The sequence below is a fragment of the Zonotrichia albicollis genome, chromosome 15, assembly GCF_047830755.1.
Source record: "Zonotrichia albicollis isolate bZonAlb1 chromosome 15, bZonAlb1.hap1, whole genome shotgun sequence".
In the NCBI taxonomy this organism is placed as follows: Eukaryota; Metazoa; Chordata; class Aves; order Passeriformes; family Passerellidae; genus Zonotrichia; species Zonotrichia albicollis.
The window spans coordinates 5,498,883-5,526,416 of NC_133833.1; the positions used below are offsets into that span (position 1 = coordinate 5,498,883).

At 53.9% G+C, this 27,534-nt stretch overlaps 1 protein-coding gene and 1 non-coding gene across 2 annotated transcripts; both read left to right on the top strand.

The window, feature by feature from the left end:
• Positions 1 to 3,448: 3,448 nt before the first annotated feature.
• LOC102064114 (uncharacterized) lies at positions 3,449 to 5,135 on the top strand. Its single transcript, XR_012582837.1, has 4 exons — positions 3,449 to 3,463; positions 3,559 to 3,683; positions 4,097 to 4,153; positions 4,275 to 5,135. It is a non-coding gene; the product is annotated as an uncharacterized LOC102064114 (transcript).
• Positions 5,136 to 13,351: 8,216 nt separating this feature from the next.
• On the top strand, positions 13,352 to 27,304 carry LOC102063938 (LON peptidase N-terminal domain and RING finger protein 1). Its single transcript, XM_074552024.1, has 12 exons — positions 13,352 to 14,019; positions 17,702 to 17,820; positions 18,225 to 18,347; positions 18,544 to 18,669; positions 19,261 to 19,384; positions 20,140 to 20,227; positions 21,331 to 21,445; positions 22,082 to 22,203; positions 22,961 to 23,119; positions 23,572 to 23,734; positions 23,820 to 23,966; positions 25,108 to 27,304. Exons 1-12 carry the CDS (start codon positions 13,461 to 13,463, stop codon positions 25,300 to 25,302), a joined length of 2,040 nt encoding a protein of 679 aa, XP_074408125.1. The 5' UTR covers positions 13,352 to 13,460; the 3' UTR covers positions 25,303 to 27,304.
• Positions 27,305 to 27,534: the final 230 nt, after the last annotated feature.

Here is a 27,534-nt window from a genome sequence, read left to right on the forward strand (position 1 = left end):
TGGCAGGGAGGGAGCAATGTGGCCACCAGTTAAAAATAAGTTTGAGTTTGGTATTTGTGGGGAGGATCCTCCTGAGATGGCAGGAGCTGCTCAGAGGTGTGGGTCGGATGCCTGTGCTGGTCCCAACACCAAACAGATCCCAACACCTTGGCTCTGTTTTCAGGGTGCTCCATGTGCCCATCTCCATCATCTCAAGCTCCCTGGCTGCGCTGACCTGGCAGCTGTGCCATGCTGGCACAGATGGGATTGCTGCCAGTGCTTATCCCAAAACCAAGTGCTGGCAGCAGGAGCTCCATGAGTGATTTGGGTGTGAGTGAAGCCTCTCTGTAAGAGACCAGAGCTACTGATTGTAAACTGGGCAGTGACAGAGACTCTGCCACCAGCTTGGCTGAGCTGCTCCTGGGTTTATCCTCCCTGGACATTAAAATCCATCCCTCATTTCTGACCTAAACCTGCCAATGGGATCCTTGCTCTGGGTTTGGGGCCAGTGCAGGCTGTGGTGGAGCAGGTCTGGGGCAGAAATGGCCAGGTTTTTGGGACAAGTGACTCCTGCAGAGCTGCTTACTCCCTGCATGGATTACCCAGAGTTAGGTTCACTCTGTTGGAGGGGGCTGCAAACACCTTGCAATTACTGTAAATGAAAGTCAAATCATTGTGGGAGCAACTTTGTTGTAGAGTTGAAGGCGTTAAATGAGACAAATCTTACAGGAGAGCTAATTCCTTTTATTAGGTGGGGAAAACAAATTAGCTGGGTACACAAGCCCTTTCTGACACTATTGTTGCTGTTATTATCCCTTACTGGCGCTGTTAGAAATGAGGGCATTGCATTAGAGGGAAGGCACATTATGCAAGTGTTTAGACGTGCTGGTAACTGCTCTCTGCTGACAGGTATTTACTTAATGACATGTTGGAGTGAAAGCCAGCAGCAAGGACAAGCTTTGGAGGGAGCTGGGAGTGCTGAGCTCTGCCTGGACCTCCTGGATCTGCCTGACACCTCCCACCCACAGCGAAACCCCTCTTCTCTCCGTCCTGACCATTGCACATTCCCAGACTGCATCCCCAGTGCTCTCCTGGAGCCAGGCCTGGCTCCCATGGTTGTGTGCAGCTTCCAGAGCTGCCCTGACTTGCTTGCAGCAGGTCTTTGTGCTGGTGCCTGTGCTGGAGGCAATGCCTGCTGTGGGGAGCAGTGGGACTGGTCACGTTTCCGGTGTCATGTGCTGTCCGTGACGGATGGCAGAGCCAGTTTTTCTGCTCCAAAAGTGGGACTGGGGAGGAGACCGCAACCCTCAAATACCCGGAGCCCTGGCTGCTGCCAGCCAGGCATCCAGGAGATCACTGCTTTTTCAGCTCCAGGTAAGGCCCTTCCCTTCCTCCCTTGTGCCAGGCAGGGAATTGAGACTCACCTGTGTGTTTTACGGGCTGGGCAAGCAGAGCAGGACAGTGGGGTGGATGAGGGGGCAGCAGGAGCATCCCTGGGGTGCTCGTGCTCCCTGTGGTTTTGGGGATGGCAATGGGGGCCTGAGCTCTGTGGGAAGGATTTGAGTCCCCTGGCTGAGATGGGAGAGGGCTCAGTGTGAGCTGGCTGTGCCTGGGGAGGGGTAAGGCCACTCAGGGTGTGAATACACAGGTTTGCTCTGCTCTGAGCCAGCTGCACCTTGTGCCCAGCTTGGCCGTGGACAATTGCAGCTGCTCCATGGGGACCATCAGCTGCTCCCTGGGTTTTGCTGGTTTTTCTGCCTGGGCTTTAGGAAACCAGCTCATCTAGGGCAGGCAAACCTGCCTGTGTGAAATGTGAGGCTCCAGAGGAACAGGCAAAACCAGATCTGCTGGTCCGGGGCGGGATGGAAGGGGAAAAAGCTGAGGGTTGGCATGGAGGCAGCACCCATGGAGGCAGCACCCACGGCAGGAGGTGCACAGATGCTGGGTGGCTCCCCCAGACAGGGCTTGCAGAGCCCACCCCATCTCTTGGAAACCAGCAGGGTTGGTCCCCAGGGACAGAGGTAGCAGTGCAGGGGGGGATTAAAGGGGTTTAGCCCCCCATAGAGGCATTTCTTGGTTTGTGTTGGGGCAGAGCCATCCCCTCCCAGCCCTGGCTGCTGCACTTTGGTCTGGTTGTCCATCTCCCAGGGCAAAGCTCCATGTCCACCTCTGTGCCATCCCTATCTGTACCCATCTGTGGCCTGTGCCTTCCCCAACTGCTCCCCTCCGGCAGTGAAGGCACAAGGCAGGAGAATCCTCATGGATTTGGGGCTGGGCACACCATGGGAGCCATGGGGCAGCTTTGGTGAGGGTCAGAGTATCACCTGCACCTTCTTCTATCCCTTCCCAGGGCTGCCTTTTCCTTTGTTAATGTTTGATTCTTTTTAATGATTTCAGATTAAAATGTGATTATTTTCAATTAGTAGTTGCACTTCTTAATTACGGAGATGAATTAGATTGCTGTTCATTATTAATTAGATTTTAACTTTGCACTGATTACATCTTCTATCAGTCACTTCCCACACTCCTTCCCTTCCCTTCCCATCAAAACTCCCTCTCCCCCTGTGCCACCCCAAACCCCACTGGTTTCCTGCTCCTCTGCAGCATCCTGGGGGTTTAAAAGCTGCCTAGAAAATAGAAATCAATGTTATCGGCTCACAGGCTGCAACTGCCTCCTTCAAAGGGCCAATAACACCAACCAGATGATGTCATTTTGTGGCTAAAAACCATTAAAAGGAAGCATTAATATTCTGCCTCCCTCCAACACTGGCTGGATGAGAAACTATTCCCTAATTGCCTGCTGGGGTGGATCTGCTCTTCCAGTGAGCAGAAGGGACCTGATCCCCTCACCCCTGCTGCCCTGCTTGTGTATGAGAGGGAGGGTTTGACCTGCCCAGGCTATTTCTTAGGCTTTGTTTGGGCTTCCTATTTCTAAAGCAAGCTGTTTCCTTTACTTTCTTTTCATCTGTCACCTTTCAGGCACCTAATCAATGCTTGGGAGTTTTCTTACCCTTGCTCTTGGCTTCTTCTCTGCTTGCTGCTGTCTCCATCTCCCTCTCTGCCATCACCCTGTCCCTCAGGGAGAGTGTCCTTTCTGCTGGGGATTCCTAGGAGCCCCCACACCTGCTCTTTATTGTTTCTTCCTCATTTAATTTGAAATACTTCTGTAATTTGCTTATGGTGAGGGGTTGTGACATCTCTCTGCCTCCATCCCTCTCCACTTGCTGCTTTTCTGGGCAGAGGGGGCTGTCTGGGTGGGCACAAGGTCTGGTTCTTTTGGGTTTTGTGTCATCCACAGATTTCCCCTGCTGTTTTGGGGAGTAGGAATTACACAGGGCCTCTGTAAAAACTGAATGTTCCAGGGAGGTGTTTTCATCCCTGAAAAACTCACCTTCCTCCACTCTCTCATTGCTCCTTCAGGTCCTCTGTGTTCCCCAGGTGTGACTGTCTGTGCCCCTTGGTGAAATGTCGACAATCCTGAAATGTGAGTGTTTGGTGTGGGCCCAGGGGCACCTGCAGGGTTTGTGTGAGCTGGAAGCTGCAGGCTGGCAATGAACCCTCCTCTGTGCCCTGCTGCAGGGTTTGGACGGGAGGATAAGGAGAAAGAGGAGGACAGGAAAGAGAAGGAAGAGAAGGAGAAGGAAAAGACTGAGGGAGAAAAGGAGAAGGAGAAGCAGAAGAGGAGGAAGAAGGAAGAAGAAAAGGTAGGGGAATGATGGAGTTTTCTGCAGAACCATTGACATCCTGGCTGTAATGGGAAGCCACGTCTGAGCCATGGCAAACCTGTAGCAGATGGAGCTGTGCTGCCCACAGCCTAGAAATCCCAGTGTCCATGGCTTTCCCACAATTTGTTCCCAGCATTCCTACTTAGATCTCCCTCCTTTTCCTCTCCAAATGGGATGCTGGTGAGGACAGCAATGCTCCTGCACTGCACACACTGCAATCCTTGCTCTTGGCTCTGGGGAGCTCTGTGCTGCCATGGTCACATGCAGTCCCACAGCAGCACCAGGGGTGCCAAGCCTGGCTCTAGATACCCACAGGACCAGAAATCTCTCTGCCTCCTGACTCTGAACTGCCAGGGCTCCCAGTGATGCTCTTCCCTCTCTCTTCACCCCAGCAGGGAGATGGGGAGGAGGACAGGAGCAGCAGCAGCTCTGACAGTGACTCAGAGGAGGTAACCCCAGCCCAGCCCTGTGGGGTTTGCACCTACAAACCCCAGTGTGGATGTTCCCAAACACCTGGGATGGGGCACTCAGCACTCCCCTCACATGCTGTCCCTTTTATTTCTGCCCCAGGACCAAGGCATTGCCAAGGATGATGAGAAGGAGGACAAGGATTAGTCTTGCAGAGCTGGAGCAGCAGTGCACGCCCTGGCCATGCTGAGGAGGTGGAGATGGAAATGGCAAATTGAGCTGGAGAGCGACTGGGCCACTGTTAGCCAAATAAAGGTGTTGTGATCTCCAAAGATAAATGCTATTTATTCACCAGTCACGCTGCCTACCCAGCGCTATCTGTCCCTCTGGAAAAGGAAACACTCAAGGAAAGGCAATAACAGGTGGGGAGTGGGACCTGGGCGAGCAGGTCTTGTACAAGACCGTGACAGAGTCTGGAGAGAAATGCAGGGGCTCTGTGGGCTCGGTCTGCCTGGCTCTGCAGAGTCCCTCCAGATCTGGCATCACCAGCATCTCCCTGTGCCCTGCACGCTGTTGTTGTGGGATGGAGCAGCGTGAGCAGGGACAGACACCTGGAGCTGTGCTGAGTGGATAAAACTGATATCAAATTTATTAAAAACAAACGAAAAGCAGTTATAGGGGGGAAGAACCCGACAAACCTCTCTGTTTTCGCAGCGCTGACCCCAGCGCAGGGGCCGCGCCCGTTCATCCATCCCCAGCCCCGCCGAGCGCTGGAATCGGGCGCGGCGCCAGGAGAAAAACAAGCGGGAAAAATGAGGAAAAATGAGCTGGCACCGCCATCTACCGGGAATGAGACGTCTGGCAGCGGGGCCGCGGGTTTCATAACGCTCGGCTGTTTTGTAAGGCTCCCGCAGCGCTCCGGGGACGGGGAGAGAGCATCGGGGACAGAGAGAGAGCATCGGGGATAGGGAGAGCATTGGGGACAGGGAGAACATCGGGGACAGGGAGACACCAAGGGAGACAGGGAGAGGATTTGGGATAGGGAGAGGGCATTGGGGACAGCATCGGGACAGGGAGAGCACCGGGGACAGGGAGAGCATCGGGGACAGGGAGAGCATTGGGGACAGGGAGAGCGTGGGGGGACAGTGAGAGAGCATCGGGGATAGGGAGAGGGCATCGGGGACAGGGAGAGAGCACTGGGGACAGGGAGAAAGCATTGGAACAGGGAGATAACATCGAGGACAGGGAGATAACATCGGGGACAGGGAGAGACTCGGGCATCGGGGACAGGGAGAGGGCACTGGGGGCAGGGAGAGCATCGGGTCAGGGAGAGCACCAAGGACAGGAAGCGCTCCAGGATCAAGGAGCGCTCCAGGGACAGGGAGTACATCGGGGACAGGGAGCTCACCAGGAGCCCTGGATGCTGGCAGGGTCCAGCCAGCAGCAAAAGGAACGTCGGAGCGGGACACAGGGCCAGCAGCCCTACCCAGTGCTGCTGCCAGCAGTATTAGGACAACCCCAGAAGCCTCACCATCAATAAAAACTTCAATGCAAACTTGAGCATGAGCTCTCCCTGCTGTGTTGCTGCCTTGGTTTGCTTCCCTTAAGGAGTCTATTTTTATGAGTATTTTCTTGAGTAATGCAGATTTCAGGCAAACCCGAGATTAAAAGTCAACACCGCGGAGGATTTTACTTGAAACCACAGAATGTGGCTTTGGATGTTCTTTCTGTGGAACAAATGCAGCCAGCTCTTGTATAAGCACAACAAACAGCAGGAAAGATGCTGAGGAATGTTGTCTTAATTATCCAGCACAAAGATTAAAGGGAAAACACGAAGATGGGAAAAACAAACAACCCCAAAAGCTAAGCTGGGTTTCAGTGAGCTGGTTTGGCTTCAGCAGGAAAGGATTGATTTTAACTGCCTTATTGCTTCATGAACCCTTGGGTGCATTAATGTAAAGTAATCCTGTGTGGGGTTATTTTACATATTTTACTTTTTCCTCTGTGCAAGCACACAGGACTCTTGCACAAGACACAAACTACTTCCAAATAGTAGACGGAGTTGCAGAATTTTACAGTCCCCTCAGGCCATGCTACTAAAGGATGGGAATATCTTGGCCAAATTCTGTGTTTGGACATGAAAAGGAGAGGCCTTGCCTTTGCTTTTCAAGATAAAGGTTGGAAACCTTTCAAGCATGGTGTGCCAGACTCTGAGGTTAAGCCCGCCTGTAGATGCTCAGTTGGAGCTGAGAGGTGTTGCATCTCATGGGAGTGGGATTCTGCTTTCCAGCTGTCAGGTATTTAATCTAAAAGCCCTGAAATTGTCCTCTGTGCCTTGTGCCCTAACTCCCATAATGGGAGCCTGCAAATGTCTGTGTGGAGCTGACCCCACAGACTCACACTGCCCCAAATCTCAGCACTTTCACGTGCTCAGGGCCAGCGCTGGGCACTCCCTGCAGTGCTGGGTCATGGTGAGCACCAGGTGAAGTCTTCTGCTCGTGTTTTACAGTCCCTGCTCCAGGCCACGGCACCAAGCTCTTTGGAAATCCTGCCTGTGCAGCCAGATCCCTGTGGCACAAGGGCAAAGAGCCAAACACACCCAGGACTGGCTGTGTGAGCATCCAGCTGGCTCCTCCAGCAGCCAAGCTCCTCCATCCTGCCTTCAGCACCTTGCCCTGCACGTGGCTCTCTCCCCTCTCCACCCTTGTTCTCCCTTCACAGAATGGCCAAGTTTGCCCAAAAAGTTGTGGAGGTGAAAACCATTTCACCTGGTGTCCCTCATTCCTCGTTGCATCTCAGCCCTGGCTTGAAGCCAGGTGGCATGAATGGGCACAGAGCACAAACATTCGTGCCAGCCATGGGGATTATGGCTCTAAAAACAGTGGAGGAGGCAAAAGGCAGGTAGAGCATCTGGCCCTTGGGGATGCTGAGGACCTTCAGTCAGTTCAGTAGCTCTCCTGAGGGACACATCCCCCAGCATGACCCCGGTGTGCTGGGATGAGTGTTTGCCCACAGATGTGCTATCCAGCAGCTGCCCAAGCTCTGCTGGGCCTGAACTCTGGCTTCATTCCATGTTTTAACCATCTCCTCTGCTTGGAGCATCTGCAAGGCTCAACCAGAGGCTCCTTGGGGCTGCTGTGTCTTCAGCTGGCTGGGAGAGGAGCGTGGAGCACAGAGCTGGGCCAAATGCCCATCACACCAGGCTCTGCAGGGGCGGAGTAGGAACAGACCAGCAAGAGGAACTGGCAGCCCTGGAGTTACTTAAGCAAGTCTTGTTTACACAAATTTATATAATAACTTTGGCTGGTCCTCGGGGAGCAGGAGGGGTTGTGCTGCCCCTGCTCACAGCATCTGGGGGTGCCTGCAGGGATCCTGCACAGCACGTGGCTGTCTGGGGCCTCAGAGCAGCAGAGATGCCAAGAGAGTTTAGATGTGGAGAAAGAATTGTTTCCTATACCATTTCATGCAGAGATGTCCCCAAATAAAAGTATTTTTCTATAAATGCCAAAAATTTTAGAACAGAAAGGTTGGGCCTTTATATTGTGATGAGACTTTTCATCTTGCATCTAGGGGCTTTGTTATATAAAGTGTCCTATTAGGGAAACAAGGCTCTCTAAGGTAGAGATCAAAAAGAAATCTTTCCTCTGTTCCCAAGTGACCTTCTTCACGGAAAATTTCAAGCTGCTTTTTCATTCCACTAAAAAATGGGAACAGTTAAAAATCCTCACTTTCCCAGAAAAGCTGATTCCTGCAGCCCTGCTTATGATCTGCTAATCTCTGCAGAGTGCTGGGCAGAGGTTCCCTATGAAACCACTCTCCTATTTTTGAGCTGAATAAAAAGAAGAGCAAAACTCAAATGGAACTGGGGTCATACAAGTGAAGGCTTTTCTGGAAGGTGAAATCCCTGCTCCTGCTTCCTGCACAGCACTCAGACTTGCTCCTCTCTATGATGCATCCTTCTACAACTTATCCCTTTATTCTGAATATCTGTAAACTAAGACTCTTTGCTATGTTAATTAGCAGCTAAAAGTTATAGCAGAGCTTTATTCATGGGATTAATTGTCATAAAAATGATGCTGAGGATACACATATTTCCCAGCACCTTTCCCTCCCTTACTAACCTCTCTAGGATTCTGCATTTGCTCTTCCACAAGAGCAGAGCAGGTTCCTTACTCCCCAAACCTCAATGCAATAGCTTCCTAAAACCCACAGTGGAATGGTGCCAGGCTTCTTGCGAAGGAGAACCTTCAATTTGCCCTGGCAGATTCCCCAGGACAGGTTTCTGGGTGACAAATGTTCCGAGCAGTAACAGCCTGACCTCTTTAAGAGCCGTGACGTCCGTGCGTTATGAAAGGAGTGGCTTACCCAAACATGATTCACCTGCTGTTCAAAGTGCACCAGAGGTGGAGCCCAGCCAGCCTGGGCAACAAAGAGGCACAGACAGAAATATTTGTCTGCTCCTTGAGCAGAAAGCTCTGCCCAGGCCAGCACTGCTATGATCAGGCCAGGGGTACACAGGCAGCTCTTTATAACTGTGGGAGAGAACAGCCCTGCTCATCCTGCCTGAAATCCAGCCCAGGGTGTGTTTAGGGCTTCATTCTGTCTGGCTGAGGGGAAGGGAAAGTGCAGGGACACCCTGAGAGCCCTCTGCATTTCTCCCTGAGACTTCCAGGTGCTTCCTTCTCCCCATGGTCAGACAGAGCTTTTGGATGGAATTGAGCCACTGGCTTTGCAGGAGCTCCTTGTCCTCACCAAGAAGGACACACAGGGGTGGTGGAGATGCTGGAGCTGAAGGAATAAAGAACCAGGGTAAGGGATGAAGAAGTCAGCCCCTGATCTGGCCTGAGAGCCCAGAGGCATCCCTGCAGAGGGCTGTGCCAGCTGCAGAGCCCACCCTGTGCCACTGGCACCTCCTCTGGCAGCGCTGGGTGCCCGCCAGCCCTGCTGGCATCTCTGGGAGCTGCACAGGAAAAGGGGAAAAGGAAGAAATGAGGGAGGCAGCACGTACTCGCTCCTTGCTGAGGCAGGGAGCCAAGGCCATGAGAGCTGCTGAGTGCCCAGCTGCAGTGACAGGCCACCACGGTGTCACCCCGGGCCACGGGGCAGGCACACGGACACACGGCAGCTTGGGAAGGGGTAGCTTCTGTCTGACCCTGCAGTAAAGGCTCATTGCAAATCTGCTCTCCCCAGCCAGAAGATGCAGAGGGTGATGTGACCTCCAGGTCTGGCCCACAGGGATGCAGGAACCTCTGGACACCAATGTTCTTGGAAGGAATGGACCTTGCTGCTATGTAGAGGTGTCTTCAGGGAGTTGTCTTGTTATGACTTTTCCTCCTTTAGTCACTTTGTTATGTTATCCATGGTTTAGGTGGTGCTGAACAAGCCCTGCTGACTTTGGGCTCCTCCTTGGGAAGTCCTACAGACAGAGGATCTTCAGCTTCAATAAAAATACCAATAAAACTATTGCAAGGCATCAAGGCAAGCTTACAGCACCCTGCACCACAGCCCATGGTCTTGTCACCCATCCCAGGCCTTCCCCCCAGGACAATGGGGACAGCTGTGAACTGTTTTTGTATTCTCTCCTTGGGGTGTGTAGTTTGTACATGACTGCCCATGCTGTGGAAAAAGACATCTCCATCTATTTTATGTGGGCATTGCTTCCAAGGCTGGCTGTTAACGTTCTGCCAACCTCTTTGCCAAGATGTTTGGCTCGAGAGACTAAAACGAGCCAGATAGGAATCTGGGCTCTCCCGCTGTGCCTCTCCAGTTTCCAGAGTTCAGGCACAAGCCTGGTTACATGAACAATGAGATAATGCTCCTTTGCAGCTCTCTGTCCCACCAGTCCATGTGAAAGTCAACTCATTTCTCTAGGAATGATGCTGCCTCAGGCAAAGCCTGTGTGAGTCAGAAGGAAAAAATACTGAAGTTTTCTTAATTCCCTGACCCTGTTTACATCTGATCCTCTGTACTGAGACTCAGGACCCCTCTGAGCACTCAAGCAGCAGAGTTTCAGGACTTGGGAACAATACCATGTAATTTATATGATTGCTTCCTTCTCAGTGCCAGCACAGAGCAGAACTGGAATCCCAAACCCCACAGGGCACTGTGGCAATCTGCCTGCCTCTGCCCAGAGAAAACCAGCAGCAGCTCCCCCAACTAAACACAAAGATGCAGGTTATAAAAGATGAGCTCAGGACAAAGAGTCTGCCACACCACCTGCTCCCACTTCCTTTTGCTCCCCTTCCCAGGAAAGGCTTTGTACCACATGTAGCAAATGGGGAAACCTGCTGGTTGAATAACATCCTGGATCTAGAAATACTATGATGCAAAGAAAGAAAGAAAAAATTCCAGGAAGCTGATGTGTTTGTTGACATCTTTGGGCTGGAGTGGGGGGGAAAGGGAGGATGATGCAAATAACTCCCTGCATGTTACAGGCACCTACTGAGGTGTAAAAATAATTCCTTAGGCCAGCTCTGGAGGCTTGCAGAGAGCCAGGATCCAGGCGCAGCACTGCTGGGGCACAAGGGTGCCTGCACAGGTGCTGAGGCTCTTTGCCTGATCACTCACAGGCTGCCTGGCACTTGGGCATGCCACTGTGAGCCCAGCGTGGCACTTGGGCATGCCACTGTGAGCCCAGTGTGGCCCTTGTTGGTAGCAACTCTCCCCCTCCTTGGTTGGGGTTCTGACGCTTTCCTCCTTGTGTGGGTTTAGGAATGGCAGAACTTGTTTCACCCCTGTGCAACAGGACTTTCAGGTCTGATGGTGCTGGAGGAAGCTGGTGGGTAGAGCAGGGATGGCAGTGTGGAAAAGGGGTCATGACATTCAGGGTGCATGTTCCTGTTTACACGTGGTTGTGGTGCCTTTGAAGACACCCTCAGGAGCACACAGGCAAACAAAACTGGACAAAAAAAGGCAAAAGCACTGGGAAGGTGCTGCCACCTCAGAGCCACTCCTTAAACCCTAATGTGTCAAAAACAAGTGTCAATGCCTGCAACAAATATTTATGCACTAAAAATGAGCAAACACAGCTGATGTGCAATCCCTGATCCCCACGCTGGGCTGTCAGCAGTCTGGATCACATTAATGAGGCTGTGCTGGGGCTGAAGCACAAGTGGACGTGTGGCTGGGAGCCAGAGGAGGAGCTGCAGCAACACCTGGAACTCCTCACCCTGCACTGACCCTGAGATATTTCCCATCTCTAAATTGGAAAAAAAAAAATTAAAAATCCTGTTGAGCTTTGCAAATAGCTCCTACACATAATGTGATCTGTCCTGGGTTATGCAACACATGAAGTTCTCATCTGGCCAGCAGAATGGTTAGCATTAAGCATTTAAAGCTTTTTTTTTTTTTTTTTCAGTTATGTACTGAGTCAGCACAAACAGGGCAGTGACAAGAGAAAGCATTGGGAGTTCTGAACCAGCTCAGCTCTGGACAGACTGAAGAAAACAAAATGTTCTTGCACACTGGTGCTAATGAAGCCTGGTTTGCCATGGCCTCGTGTGTCGTGGTTGATTGATTTTAAACTGCATTATGCAAAGCAGCAGCACGCCTGCTCTGCTTGGAGAGCCCACACATGGTTGTGGAGTGAATCAGGAGGTGAGGGAAAGAATGAGGCAGGTCCCAGGAGAACAGCCCCGTGTCTCCCACAGGAACTGGCTGGGGTGATGAAAGATGCTGCTCTCCTCACCTGGCAAAGGCTGCTGCTCCCAGGCTGAGCCACACAAACAGGTTGTTGTGCACTTTGCTGCAATGTTGGCTGTGGTGGCTAAAAGCAGCCTCATTCCATGGCTCACGAGCCAGGAATGTGCCCTTCCTGAGGGGTAAACTAGAGACAAAACTGGAGAAGCCTCCCTGGTGGCAATCTTTGTTTTTTTAGTCAATAGCCAGGTTTTGGTGGAAAAACAAGCCATGGTGAGAACTAAACCATGAAAGGAGAGTGTCTGGTAAATGATCTTTGTCCACTTGAGGAATGCCCATGGGAGAACTGCTGGGGGAAGGGATGGGCCAGGTCCTGTGAGGCAGGGGTGGGAGAGGGGAGCTAAAGGCTGACCCTGCAGATGGGGACATGGAAAATGTCCCCTGCAGGACAGAGTCCCAGACTGACTCCAATGCTCCCACTGTCCCTAATGCCATGCTCAGCTTTTCAGGGCAGTGGTACCAAATACCAAATGCCACCTGAGATTTCTCCTGTCTGGAGCGATCACTTGAAAAGATAACGGAGAAAGCAATGAAGCCTATCAAACCCACATAAAACGCTTAGTTGTTGAGCTTTTAAAACCACTTATGAGCCGTTTAACGTAATTGCATTAGATGTGGAAACAAAACCTGCTCCACAGCCCAAACCTCCTCCAGCCACTCCCTCAGTGGGGCACGGGTTTCACCAGCACTGATGTCCCACTGGTGATCTGAGCAGCTCTGCCAGTGTGTGCGTGGGGTTGGGTTGTTTTTGGGGACACACAAATGAGCCCTTGGAGAATGTGCATCATCCTGATCTACTAAGCTCCAGAAGTGACAGATTTCAGCTGTTTTTCTCGGCACCTGCTGTGCAAGAGCTGCTGGCTTTTTGCTGTATGACTGTGTGCTCAGAGGATGCATCTCCCTTGTGACACTGAGCCCATCCTGGGGGTCTGTGAGTGGGAAGGGGATTGTCCACATACAGGGTCAGAAATCATTCAGTTCTGGGTAAGTAGAGCTTCTGAGAGAGCTGTGGTTTCCCGTGTAAGTTGGAGGAGTGTCCCTTTGCCCCCAAACGTGATGAGTTTCCATGGAGGGTAATACAAAGAGGCATCGGGTGCAACCCAGCCTCACCAGCCTGCCCTGCTCTGGAGCACCACAACAGCCAGCACCCCACTCCCACTCCGGAGAGCCTCAGACAGCTGAGGGAGCCCAGGTATCCTGTGCCAGCACTCTGGAGCATCCCACCCTCCTGTTCCCATCACAGAGCACCGTGTGTCCCCAGGGCTTGTGACCCAGCCCTGCTCCACAGGATACCCCCGGATACCCCAGGCAGCCCGCACCGTGAGCGGCTCCAAATACCCCTGGCCCCACACTGGGGCATCCCAAACACCCCCAGCACTCTGCACCTTGGAGCTGCTTCAGCGCGCCCCATCTGGGGCAAAACTCTCCTAGCCCGGCTCTCGGCTCCAGAGCCGCTGTCCGGCTTGTACCGCACCCGGCCGCTCCGGGGCCCCCCAGCATCCCCGCCTGCCGGGATCGGGCAGCGGAGCGGAGCGGGTCGGCACCCATCGGCTCACCGACCCCGCCGGGCCCGGCTCCCGCTCGGCCCCGGTTCCGCGGGCTCCCTTACGAAACGCGGCCGGGGCGGGGCGGCGCGGCCGGCGGCGGCCAATGGTGGCCCGGGCAGCCCCGCCACCGGCGCCTGCCCCGGGTCCCTCCGGCGGGCCGGGCCGGGCCGGGCCGGGCGGCAGCCGTAGAGCCTCGGCCGGGGCGGGAGCGGCGCGGGGCGATGCGCGGGGGCGCGGCGGCGGCCGGGCCGTGCGGGCACCGCCGGCTTTAGGGAGGACAGCTCCCCTCAGCGCCGCCATGAGCGGCCCGAGCTCCCCTCCGCCCGGGGAGAGCCCCTCCGGGCAGCCCCTGCGGCTGGACCTGCTGCGCTGCCCCTGCTGCCGCCTGCTCCTCTGGGAGCCGGTGACCGCGTCCTGCGGTCACTCCTTCTGCAAGCCGTGCCTCGGCGGGGCCGGCCCGTCCCGCTGCCCGCTGTGCCAGGAGCGGCTGGAGCTGCCGGGCATCGGGGCGGCGAGGTGCAGCGTGGTGCTGTGCGGGATCCTGGAGCGATGCGTGCCCCGGGAGCGGCGCCTGGCCGGGCTGGCGGAGCGCGTCCGCCAGCGCCTCGCCCGCGGGGACGCGCGGGACGCGCTGAGGATGGCGCAGAGAGGGGTCGAGCTGGGTAAGGAGCACCGGGCTCGGGGGCTGGGGGTGCGGGTGGTGGGCTGAGGGGTGCAAGGGGCCAGCCCAGCAGCCCGACAGGCGGGGATGCACGGGCCGGGCTGTGGCAGCAGGAGAGTACCAGTGTGGGTGTCAATGTAGGTCACCGTGTCCCTGCGGCTCGGTGCGCTCCGAGCCTGCATGGTCCGGAGCGGGAAGACGTGGGAAGTGTTGTAAGGCAGGGCTGGCGGGGATGGGGGTGGGAAGGGGGGATGCTGGGCATTTCTTCCATATCCGTGGATGTCCCGAGGTGCTGGGGGCGCTGGGATGCCCGACAAACCGCGCTGCCCGGGCCGGTGTCCCACCGGCCACGTGCTCCTGAAGAGGGACAAGCACCGATACTCATTCACATCGTGCAGAATTTCAGGGTCACAGAGAGAGCTCTGCCCAGGGGGTGACCATTATGTAAAGCGGCTGGGACTCGTCCAGCCGGAGATGGACACGTCCTCTCCCCCAGAGCCTGGCGAGGACACAGCCTTGGCACAGCTCCTGTGCCAGCCCCATCGTACAGGTCAGCGCCCGGCCCGACCCATTCTGCACCCGGCCCTGGCCAGACATTTCCCGGGCCCGGGGGTAGGGGGGGGAGGTGGGGTTTGATCTGCTTTAATGTGTGGCTGTAAGTGGATTTCTTGGAAAGTAAATAAAAGGGGTTATACAATGCGTCTGGAGCAGGGGGTTGGGGCGACGGAGGCAGAATTTCCTTTCTCCGCGGCGTTTCTATGACAGCGCTGAGCTCTCCTCCCGCTCTTATTCATCGCCTGCTGCGAGACAAGTGCCAGAGGTCCAGGGTAAGCCTGGAAGCGAAGGGCTGAGCGGACCGGTCGATCCTGGTGCTGGCAGCAGAAAACAGGTCCTTTTATGCAACCTCCAGAGGCATCCGTCTCTCCCTGCACACCCTCCTCACAGTAAAGGCACATGCACACTGCTCTGGTACTCCTTTACCAGGCTTTTCCCTGGTTGGGGTGTGCAATTACACTTTTCTCTAAAAACCCTTTGCTAGCATAAAGAGGAAACATTGCAAACTCTGTCCTCACTCTTCCCTGCACGTTCTGTTCCCCGAAAGACAGGAAAGTCTGGCTGAGGGCAACAAGGAAATTGCAGTCACAGGCTCAGCTCCAGTGAACCTTTGCTTGCTGGGGCTGCCAGGCTCAGCCACGTGGGTGGTGCTTTCAGGATGTGTTTTCCAGCTCCTGCAGCCAGCTTTCAGCTGCACACTTTTTTTTTTATTTTTACGGGCTGCCTTTCACTTTGGAACAGAACCACTGATAAATGTTTGACCCATGGGGATGTTTTATTTGTGGCTCAGTGTGGTGTGATGGGTCAGTTTGCAGTGCCCTGCTCAGCCCAGCCTGCAGAGCTGCTCGCTTTGCTTGGGTGGAAATAAACTGTCAACTTTTTATCTTCATTCTTTGTGAGTGAACATCAGAAAAATGCAGTGTAATGTGTAGCACAGGAGGCCCTCTGACATGCCTGGAGCGTGGAGGCTGGTGAGGCTCTGAGGCTGCCAGCTGGCTGATGGCCCTGGTGTGTAATGATATCATGGATCAAAAATAGCTGCAGCAGCAGAGAAATGCAGAATTCATTGCCCTCTTTTACACATCTGGGGTGTTTTGGTTGGTTGTTTTTTTTTTTTTTTTGCCAAATCAGTTGCTTTATTGCTGGCGCTGTGCAAATGTTTGAATGGGTTTGCCCACATGGAAAATAACCCTCTGGACTTTGTACCTATTTGTTCATCCCTACCTTGTTAGGGGGTGGGATATTTCATCTCTGGATGGATGTTTGTGGGATGGAGTACTGAGCAGCACGTTCCCATGTTTCCTCACTCAATCTCTAAGGTCTTGGCTAATATTAAAAAGGAAAACAAGCTCCCAGGGGCCATGCTCTGCTGCACAGCTCAGCGTGGCCAGTGCAGCCTTTGCTGCAGGAGGGGTTGTGCCTGGCTCTGCTGCTCTCTGCCTTAGGGTGACACCAGGCAGGGAGCAAAGTCTCTCTGTGCTGGGCATGGGGACAAGGAGGCAATAGCCATGGCAGAGTTTGCTGCTCTGTGATAAGGAGTGGTGGGTGCCTGGGCAGGGTGACAGGCAGGGAAATGAGCAGATGCCTCCTGCACCCAGCTCTCATGGAGCTGCCAGTCCTGACCTGCAGTTTGCTGGCAGAGCTGCATCAGCACCGGGGTTGAACCGGGCCAGGAGGAAATGCTGCTGGCTTTGGAAGTGCAGGAGAGACATCACCAACACTGGTATTCCTGGTGATTGCTGATCAGCTGCCAGCCAGGCCCAGGGACCCAGCTTGCCCCTGGGAGAGCTCCTGGCCCTTCAGCAAGGTGATGTTACCCACACCACATTTGCCAATGCAGCAGCAGTGCCTTAAATGGTGCCTAATTTATGATACAAGGCTGGCCTCAGTGCCAGCATCCTGCAGGGTCGCCATGAGTTACCTGTGCTGGACCTGCCATCATCCCACAGGGAACTGGGAGCCTCCAGTGACATTGCAGGACATGGACATGGACATCCATGACACTGGAAGCCTCCCCAGATGCACCAGGAGCAGCAAATCCCCAGCTCCAACCCTCAGCAGCTTTGGGCTGATGCTCAGAGCTGGGGGGATGCAGGGCTGGATGCACAGAGCTGGGGGATGCAGGGCTGGGTGCACAGAGCTGGGGGGATGCAGGGCTGGATGCTCAGAGCTGGGGGGATGCAGGGCTGGATGCACAGACCTGTTACCTGAGCTGGAGCACCAGCACTGCTCTGGATGTAGGTCACCTCCATGAGCTGTGATATAACGGGGTGGGTCTGGGCATCTCTGCGTTTCAAAACCCACAAACATTGCCACACCTGGGTACTCCATGTGTGTGGGCTCTTGGGGTTCTCTCCCCAACATCTCCCAGCCCAATTCTGCCACTGGCTGTGCTGACAGGAAGGAAAGTCTTTATGTGGTTTTCTGAGGCAGGAAAGAAGAGGATCTCACTGCCAGTTTTTCAGGAAAAGGCAGGAGCATGTAATGCTTGGTGTCATGACCAGCAATGTCTTGGGACCTGTGCCCCCCCAGCACCCTGATGTCCCATGGGTGATGTCTTGCTGACAAGGAACTGGATTTTCAATTATTTTCCTCTTTTTTTGGAAATCTCAGCCTTTTCTCATACTTGGAAACCCCAGGTCATGGGGTGCAGCAGATCCTTGCACCCCTTTGTCTTCTCATGTGTCCAGGTGGGTCTGGGAATTCAGGTATCCAGCCCTGCAGCCCTGTTTGGTAACATATTATTGTGGCTCTGCTGGGTGAGTCACATCACAGAGCCTGCTGTGGCCACAGCCCTGTACGTGTGTGGTGGAGCTTTTTTTTTTTTTTTGCTCCATCCCAAAGAGATGGATGAAAGCCCAGATCCCAGCATGGCTGAGCCCTGAGGCAGTGGTGGGGCCTCTTGGCTAGGGGTGTTTTAGGGAAGATGGGGGAAAAAAAACAAAGTGAAGAGCCTTAAACAATTTTAAACTGGATATTTAGGGGGAATGATTTCCTTTCAGAGGCTTACAAAGCCAGTGTCTCCTGATGAGGAGCACTGATGTGAGGCAGTGGCACAGGGACTGTGCCCCTGTGGTGGTGGCTGTCCCCAGGCTGGTCCAGGGCTCATGTCCCACGTTCTCTTGCAGCCCTGGAGTGCAGCTCCCTGCGGCTGTGCCGGGCAGAGGCCCTGCTGGCCCTGGGGCAGCTCCCACAGGCTCTGGAGGACCTGGATGCTGTGTGCAGGGCTGAGCCTGGGCACCACGAGGTGAGTGAAGCCACATGGACTGCACAGGAGCAGCTTCCCCCTCTGCTCCATTCTCCTCTGGGTTCATCCTGCTCAGAAATGCCCTTTGCAGAGCCACTGGGGTGCTAACCAAGGTGGCAGGTGCTGTGTTGCTGTCACAGGAGAGGTCTGGCTCTGTGTCCATCCTTCACTCCAGCTCTCCCTAGGCTTGGCTTTAGCAGCTGCTGCACTTTGGAGAGTCCTGGGATTTTTTAGGCAGACCCAGTCAGGGGAGCAGTGACATGTCCAGGTGCTTTGGGATGGGATGGGATGGGAGCAGGCAGGAGGCCAAGGGACATCCCCCTGGGGCTGGCATGGGAGCTGAAGGGGGACATGCTCTGCTGGTCACTGTCTCGTAGTCACCACATGTTCTTTCTGCTCTGCAGGCCTTCTTCAGGAAAGGGAAGGTGCTCCTGGAGATGGGGCAGAGAGCCGAAGCCCTGCAGGCGTGGGAGCACTGCCTGACACTCAGTCCCCATTGCCAGCTGGCTCGGAGAGAGATGGAGAAGGTGTGTGGGCTCTGCCGTGTCCCTCTGCTCTCACTTCACACAGGGACATGCCCTTGTCCTCTGAAGGACTCCACAGAGGGCTCAGCCAGCACAGACACCAGAAGGGTCCTTTGGGGAAAAAGAGGGAGCCTGGCAGCCCTCCCACCTCCTTGCTTTTTCCTCCTAGCATCCCCCAACCCTTGCTTTGTCCTTGCAGATCATCATGGAAGCTGATGCTCCTCAGCCATGCACGGCTGCACACCTGGGTGATGCTCACCTGAGCTCAGCTGGTTCCCAGGTCAATGGAGGGAGCCCAGTCCTCCCACCTTCCACACAAACTCAGGTAAGAGCCTGCAACATCTGAGTCTGCAAGGAGACTTCATGTTCCTCTGGGACATGCCAGTGATGGGAAAGGAGGTGTGATCAGGGGAGCTTGTGCAGGACATGTAGCCATGCTTACCTGGGATCTGCAGCTGCTGGAGGGAGGGAGAGCAGGTGTCTTTAGGGCTGATGCTGTGGGGACTCAGCAAACAGAGAGGACTTTATCTCCCTATTCATCTCACTAAATACAGGGGATAAAAAGGAAATCAAAAAGTAAGTTTCAATTTTTTTCATCAAGAAGACACACTTGAGAATAGTTCAGACAATTAACAGCTGTTAGGGAAGCTCTTTGCCTTTTATAAACAAATTTAGCAGGCTTGGAGAGAGGAGGGAATTCAGAAGATGGGCTCAGATAGCAGTTGGTACACTGGACAGAGTGAACCATGTTTTAACCATGTGGTGGTCAGCAGTGTCTGAAGGCCTCTGTCCTGCTGTCCTGAAGATGGAAGCTGTTAGTGTACAGTGACACACCAGAAAACTTCTCGGTGCCATTGGGCTTGGTGGGACAGAGGGAGAAGGGGGTTTGGGCTGAATTGCGTCTTGCTGTGCCTAGGATCAGGAGGGAGAGCTGGCAGAGGGCCGAGGGGGTGCTGGGTGTGAGCAGAGCCAGGACAGAGCCACCCTTCCCCAGCCAGAACCGGCGACGGCGGCAGAGAGTCAGGGCCAGGGCCTGCTGGGTGAGTGTCATCACAGGTACCACTCTGTTGTGTCATGCAAAATACTTGTGTGAAATCCATTTTGGCACTGAAAATGTGCTGTTTGCACTGTGTCCAGCTCAACAAATATGCCAGGGGCACACGATGGGGCAGCCCTGGCTGGGACATTCACTGCTCCTCATGCACCTGGGGAGGATCCACCTGATCTTCTGTGTGAGCAGGTGAACTTACACCAAACCTTTGCTCCAGCCTGGTGACAAGTTCTTGTTAAAGCCAGCCATCACTTGTTCCCTGTGTGGAGTCAGGGAGAGGCTTTCTGTGGTTCCCATGTGTTTCGATGGGTTTTGGTTTTGATTAAATTCCTGTGTGGGGAACAGGACATGCCATGAGCTGGGCAAGCAGCACCTCCATCAGCCTTGATTTGCCATCAGTGTCCAGCCAGGTGGACAAATAGCAGTGATGGCTCATGGCAGGCAGGTCTCCAGAGACTTCCATCCTGGAGCTTTTTGGGTCACTTTGCTGCCTCAGTTTCCCTGTCTGCAAAAAGAGGAGATATCACCTTCCTCTACCAAGCACCATGAGTCCCACTGACACACCAGCTATGGATGGACACAGATGGGTTAATAGAAGGGTTTATGTTGAATTTCCTAGTGATCTTGTTCTTCTTTGACACTTTCAAAGCACTTTGTGGGGCAGTTATGCCTTAGAATGAGGTCAGAAAGCAAAGGTTAATTTCCTACATTGAAATGGGGGATTGTCTTCTCTTTTACCACCAGATAACAAGGAGGAAACAGCAAACTGTACCCAGCCATGCCTTGGGGAGTCACTGAGCATTTCTGACTTGGAGTGCTCCCTCTGCATACGGTGAGTTCTCCTCCAGGAGAGCTTTTAGGATCAAGAATTGGCATCTGCTGGGTTTTTTTACTGGTGTGCATCTTTCTTCACATCTTAATAGCAAGCTCAGTCCTGAGAACTGCTGATACAGATAAGAGGGGAAGGCAGGGCCATGGGACACCCTGCCAGGCTGCAGGAGCTCAGATCCCTGTCTGAGGGTGCAGCATCACTGGGGCTGTATCCCTTGGGACAGAGATGTGGAGCTGGGGATGTTCAGTGGGGTCAAAGACCAAAAGCAGTGGTTGCCCTTTGTACCTGCAGGCTGCGACAGGAAGGTGTTGCCCAGGGAAATTCCCTCCATGGTGGGGATATTGCAGACCTAGAGTGGAGCATTTCAGAGCTCTTTGCCTGCTGCAGGTGGAAAAGGGAATGGGACAGAACCTGTATTTGTCTGCTGGCTCAGGGCTGGTGTTGCACTGCCACAGGGCACGCTGAAACCAGGCTGTTATTCCTGGTGTGTCCCAGGACAGAGCAGTTGTGCAAGGGCTGCTGGCACAGAGCTGGGTGGGGGTTGCACTGCCAGACGTGCAAGTTGGTCAAGGTCCTTCTGGCAGCTTTTTCCAGGTCTGTGCATGGGGGAGAGAGACTGAGGCTGCATCTGGCCTGGATTGTGTGAATTTGGGTCTCTTCTGAAAGAAGAAAACAGTGTTTAGGAGGAGTCAGGGCTTTCCCGAGACCTTAATTTAATTTTTGATTGTGGAGCTACCTGTGAGCAACTTGAGCACTTGCTGTTGGCTCTGCTCCTGGAGCAGGGGAGCAGGAGGAGCTTTCCTTCACTGCCCTTTGGATTACACAGCACTGTGGGTGTCTGGGGAAGCACAGACCTGGCAGGACCAAGGGGTGTCATGTGTGTACTCATGGGGTTTGCTGGGACTCCATGGAGACCCTGCAGAGAGGGGGAGCAGAGCTCAGGCCTGGAACAACTCTCGTCTTACATCATTGTGCAAGCCCAGCAGTCTGAGCCCAGACTTTCTAATGAAGGGGCTAATTAAAGTCTCTCTCTGCCAGACTTATCTGTGCCCCTTTCCCTTTGTTTCTCCCTGCACTCCGTTGACTCTGATCTCCCTTTTCAGGATGTTCTTCGAGCCGGTGACAACGCCCTGTGGTCACACCTTCTGTAAGGAGTGCCTGGAACGCTGCCTGGACCACAGGCCCAACTGCCCCCTCTGCAAACAGAGCCTGAGAGAGGTGAGGGCTTGGCTGCCACGGGATGGAGCCCAGGGGAGAGCTGGGAGCCAGCTCCAGCTGCTGGCTGCCTGCCCAGGGCTGGGCTGGGAAGGTGCAGTGCTCTTCCATTAGCAGCTCCCTGGCACGGCGGTGTCAGCTCCACTCACGTGGGAATGACCAGACAGCTGATAATTAAGACCCAGAGATTCATTTCCACAAGATGCCACAGTGATTTAGTGAGATTGTAAACAGGAGAGGGGAGAGAGAGGGAGAGAGGAGAAAATGCTAATGACTTTAAAAAATGGAAATGGATGGAAAACCTGCTAGCCTGGAGATTTGATTTAATCTTTAATGAAAAGGGATTTGGATGAGACCATCAGGGAAATTAGGTTGTCATACAAGGACTGCATCACTGTCAGAGACAGGACGCTGTGCTGGACGGGCCCTGGCTCTGAGCTGTGTCTGGAGGTCTCGGTGGAGCTGACATCCCATCCTGCTCCGTGGCTCAACATCCCCCAAGAGGTTTTATCCTTGACTTTCTCTGGTCTAAAAGTACCTTCAGTTCCAATAAAAGTGAGCGTGATTCAGAGTCCAGCAGGACCTCAGGGCTTCCTCCCTGCTCTTTTCCAACCTGTTTTTGGATCTAATTCCTTTCAGTACCTGAAGGTTGGGAGGTACAGCCCCACAGTGCTGCTGCAGGACATCATGCTGGCCACCTTCCCCACACAGCTGGCTGAGCGCCGGGAGCTGCACCGGGCAGAGATGGCAGAGCTCTCCAAGTAAGCAGGGACTGCTCCTGTGGGTGTGGGTGGGTGTGGAAGGGGCTCTGAGAGGGATGTCCCTAGCCCCACATTCCTCTTCACAGAGAAAAGCAAGGCACAATTCTTCCCAAGAATATTCTTATCTCTTTGCTGTGCCTATGTTTGTGCAAAAGTAGAATGTAACATGGAGATTGTTTACCCAGAGTGATGGTGTTTTGTTTCCTTGGCCTACCAGGGCCAAAAAAGTGTGTGTGTCATGACTGTTGAGTGACACTCACGGGATTCAGTGCAGTGTGCAGTTGTGTGCAGGGTTGAGTGCTTGTCAGGTTCAGTTTTACATGTATAGAATAATATAGTATAACAAAGTAATTAATTAGCCTTCTGATATCCATGGAGTCAGATGCATCATTCTCTCCCCTCGCTGGGGCCTTCACAGCATTTCAATAGATGTCCACACCCCATACCACTGCTGTGGCTTCGTTCTGCTCAAGTGATGTCTGTCCCACCTCCACGATCACATTGCAGCAGTGCTGTGTGAGTGTGGACATACTCCATGAGGCACTTGGGAGTGAGGGACCATCTTTGCAAGGAGCTGTTTTGTGGGCAGAATCTGTCCTTGGTCTCTTGGTGAGCCAAGTGTAACTTTAGTGTCGCTCTGTGCTGGAGCATCGCTTCTTGTACTTAAGGATACACCTGGTTTGGGAGAGCAGCTGATGCAGGGATGGGCTTTCCTTGGGAAGGTCTCACTTCTGTGATTTCTCCTTCTGTCCCTCAGCTTGACCAAGAACATCCCCATCTTTGTGTGCACGATGTCCTTCCCTGGCATCTCCTGCCCTCTGCACGTCTTCGAGCCTCGGTACCGCCTGATGATCCGGCGGTGCCAGGAGAGCGGCACCAGGAGGTTTGGCATGTGCATCTATGAGAATGGGAAAAGGTGAGCTCCTGGGCAGGCTGCCCCTGCCCCAGCTGCTTTGCCTCTCTCTGCTCCAGCCCCAAATGTCTAAAATACTGAGTAGTTCTGAAAGGTTTCCCATCAGTGCCATCTTGCAGATAAAATCAGCAGGGAGGTGGGTGGTGTGTTCCCCACAGTGCAGAGTGAAATGGGATCAAGGAATGAGGCCAGCACTGGAGCTGTCAAATACAATTCAATACAATTCTTGGAACAGCTTCTGACTCAGGATGTCTCTGAGCTCCATGGTTCTCTTTCTGTGACCTCCAGCTCCTCTTAGTGAGCACTGGGAGGAGACTTGACTGAATCTCTGAATTTGCCCCTGCCCTGCCATCCTGTTCCTGGTCCTTTTGGAGACCATACCTTTAGGAGAAGCAGCTCCCTTGCCTGCTATTACCCCAGGTGAGCCCCTGTTTTCTGTCCGTGTGTGCCTGCAGCTTTGCTGACTATGGCTGCATGCTGGAGATCCGTCAGGTGGAGCTGCTGGCTGACGGGAGGTCCTTGGTGGACACCATCGGCCGGCAGCGGTTCCGCGTGCTGAGCCGCGGCCACAGGGACGGCTACCACACCGCCGACATCGAGTTCCTGGAGGACAGGAAGGTGAGGGCAGGGCTGGGCAGAACCCTGGGCTGCAGCAGGACAGATCCTGCCCACGGACACCTGTGTCCCTCTTGGCTCCGTGCAGGTGTCCGGGGAGGAGCTGCAGGAGCTGCAGTGCCTGCACGAGAGCACCTATCGGCTGGCGCAGCGGTTCTGTGAGCACGGGGACCTCACCTCCAGGCACTTCCTGATGCAGCATGGACCACTGCCAGAGAAGGAGGAGGACATCCAGGTAATGCCCAGAGGGAAGGGATGCACCGAACAGAGTACCAAGAGAGCCTCTGAAGCAGGGCTGTTCCTGCTCTAACCACCCGGCTTCCCTACTCAGCTTCTCCCCATGATGAACAAAAATCCAGTTTTTCACCCCTGTTACAGCATCTCTTATCCAGACAGTTGGTAGGGCTTGTTTTGTAAACTGCTTGATGTTTCTTTATGGTTTTAAACTGTTCTTGGAAACTGAGCACTGAGTTCTAAAATCTTTCCCAGAATCTTTTCTTAAATGAGACCTGAGAAACTGAACTGTGTGTGTTTGAAAACTTCTTGGGAAAAAGAAACCAAACAAATTGGCAAAGAGGTAACCCTGCAGCTTGTTGAGTCTGTAGTCTCCTTTCTCACTGTGGTCCTCTGAGACAGCCATAGCTGGCCAGAGGTAAAGAGCTAAGAGGACAGGATCCAATTTGCTTGTTATACTTCTCTGAGAAATTCAGATTCTGTAGGAGAAAAAAAAATCCCAAAATTTAATTTTCACTCCTTTAAGAAAGTGTTTCCTCTCTAGATCGTTACAAATACACTCTTGCTGGCTTGTCCCAGGTTAAGGCTGTCCTGGCCAGCAGTCATGTTAATGATGTGCTCAGGAATTACAAAACAACTCACACTCCTTCAGCTGAATTCAGCTTTTCCCTCTTGGTTTGACTCAGGTTATAGAAAAGCTGCTTTACAAAGGCAGTGCCCAACAGCTGTGCCTGGCTGGCTTGCACCTCACCTCTTCAAGTGATGGCCAACGTCCCAAAAACACTGGTCATGCAGGATTTGGCCTCTGTTTGCACAAAGCACCGGCTTAAACAAGGACATGCACAAGATATTTCATTGTCTCTTTAGGATAGACTTTCTCCCAGTTACAGATGAGATGCAGATGCAGATGAGCCAGGAGGCTCCCTGGGGAATGTTTGTCTGGAAATTGAATTAGTTTGTCCAGCAGTTTTGAGCTTGGACAGCAAAAGCGCTGTTCAGATGAGTACCTTGGCCACTGGTACTCATCACAAAGCTGGTGTTGCTGTCCTGACAAGAACAACTCTTTGCCATCAGCGATGCAGCGATGCTGCATCCACCTCGCAGCTCTGACGTGGGGATCTCTCTCCCTCTCTCGCCCCCAGGCTTCAGCAGACGGCCCGACGTGGTGCTGGTGGCTGATCTCCATCCTGCCCCTGGACCCGTCCTACCAGCTGAGCCTGTTCTCCTGCACGTCGCTGCGGGCGCGGCTGTCGCAGCTGCAGCGCATCCTGACGGCGCTGCTGCAGCAACCCCCGCCCCGGCCCCTGCTGCCCGAGCGCAGCCCCCGCCGCCTCTGAGCGCCCCGCCCTCCCCGCACCCACCTCCACCCTGGGCTTTCTCTCTCTGTGTGGTTTGAGTGTGGTTTGAGCCCTCCTTTCCATGCTCCAAAAAGTGACCTCAGCGATGGGCTGGGTGCTGTGCCCAGCTGGCAGTGACACTGTGCCGTCCGTGCCACCTCTGGAGCTGCTGTGCTGTGCCACCCGAGCTGGGCTGTGAATCCAAAGCCAAAATCAATTGCTGAGTGGCCTCTGCACTGAGGAGGATTCTCGTTAGGGGGAGGACTGCGTGCTGGGATTGCTGCAGTTTGGGTTCTTCCACTCCGAAGGACAGTTTAGGTTCTTCTACTTTGAAGGACAGCTTAGGATCATTTGGTAGATTATCCCAATTCACACAGGAAATTTAGAGCCTGGGGAGAGGTGGCACTGGGGAAGCAGAGAAGTTCCAAAGGCTTCCCTTGGAGGATGCTGATGGCTCTGCCGCTGCTTACAGCTTTGTGTTTGAACAAGAAGAAAGGTTAAATTAAACAATCTCAATCTCGTAGTCTTGCTCCCAGCCACCTCCACGGCCACATGGTGAGGAGATGGTTGTATTTGAATGCTCTCAGGTCCAGACCCCCCCTTCCCACTGCTCTGCTCGATGCTGTGCTGTTTGCTGGCCAGACCTGGACGCTGCCAGCCATTCCCCTCCCTGCCACTCCAGTGCTGTGAAATGCTGTGGGAAGGGGAATTCTGTCAGCTTTGGTGCTTTTCCCCTACCCAAAAACTGCTGTTCCCAACCCTGGCTGGGTTCAGGTTACAGGGTTGGACCTGGGAGGAGCTCATAGCACAAGGGAGTTAAGTCTGGAAGTTCTGTTGTGAGACTTTCTGTTCCTTGACCAATGCAATTTCCCCCTGTTCTGTGTTTGTTGTAAACTTTCTGCTTCCTCAGGAGAAAATCAGGATCTTAGCCGAGGCAGGACCCTTGCACTTGGGATTCAGAATAGTTCAGGATCCCACAAAGGAGGTGACAGTGAGTCAAAGGGATCCAGATATGTGGATTGGAGGGATGGGGCAGGATCAGTGACCCAGGCCAGGAGCCACATGTCAGGGAGCGAGTGCTTGGCTGCTGCTTGTCTCTAGACACAGGGCAAACACTCTCTGGACAGACCAGGCCTCCATGGAAATCCTGAAGATTTGGGATTTTTGTCTTTGATCCATAATTTCTGTGGCTTTGGGTTCAATTGCAGGAGTGACATCCACCTGGTTGTTGGATTGCTCCTGGAATTTTATCCCTGCACTTCTCAAAGGCACCACACCCCCTCAGAGAGCTGTTGGATGTGTGTGGGAGAGAAAATGAGGGCCCTGCTCGTCACTGCAGGTGTTTGTGGGCTGAGCCTGGCTGGGACACTGGCTCCAGAGCGCTCCCTGCTCAGGGCCACCACCTTCCCCTGTCCTGTCTCCAGGAGTGGGCAGTCCCTGTCCCCCTGTCCATCCAAGTGCCTCCCTGGAGTGACAGTCAGGAGCAGGGCTGGCTCCCCAGGATCCCCTGTGAGCACAGGGCAGCTGAGGACAGCCCAGAGCTGGATTTGCTCCTCACCTTTGAGCCACAGTGCTGGCCCAGGAGCACCAGGACTCCCAAGGAGCCATTTCCCTGGCATGTCAGCTTGGCAGGGCTGGGGCAGGGGAGGAAGGGATGCTTTGCACTCCCAGGGCAGGTGGCAGGGTGACACTGAATTCAGGAAGTGCCTTTCTTTCCCCCAGGGGCAATGTGTGACATCCCCAGCCCAAGGCACTCACCCCTGAGCTGCTGCTTCCCCAGGGCTGGGGGTCCCCATGGGTCCCTCCAGCAAGGGGGGGATGCAGGAGATCCCCTGTCACCCTGGGGAGGGCCCAGAGCCACCTCTGCCTGGCTGCTTTGGGAAGGGATCCCTGCAAATTGCTCCAGTTTGCTTGGAGCACCTTTGTGGTTTTTATGACTGTCTTTGCTCTTGGAGTTACGTTTTCTTTCAGGTCGTTGAAATAAAGACCTTTTGTTGTTGTTTTGTTGCTGGTGTTTAACTTTTAGCTGCTCGTTAATAAAAGTGCTTGGGGATCCCCAGGATGATTTGGGGACACATGGAGAGGTCACACCTTGGCCTTCAGACAGCAAGGCAGGCCCAGTGACCACGGTGCAGCAAGGGCAGGTGGCAACAAGGGGCAGGAAAAAAGTGGTTTTGCTCACAAAATGTGTGTGAAACAAGGCAGGAGGAACGAGCTCCTGCCTGTCATTGC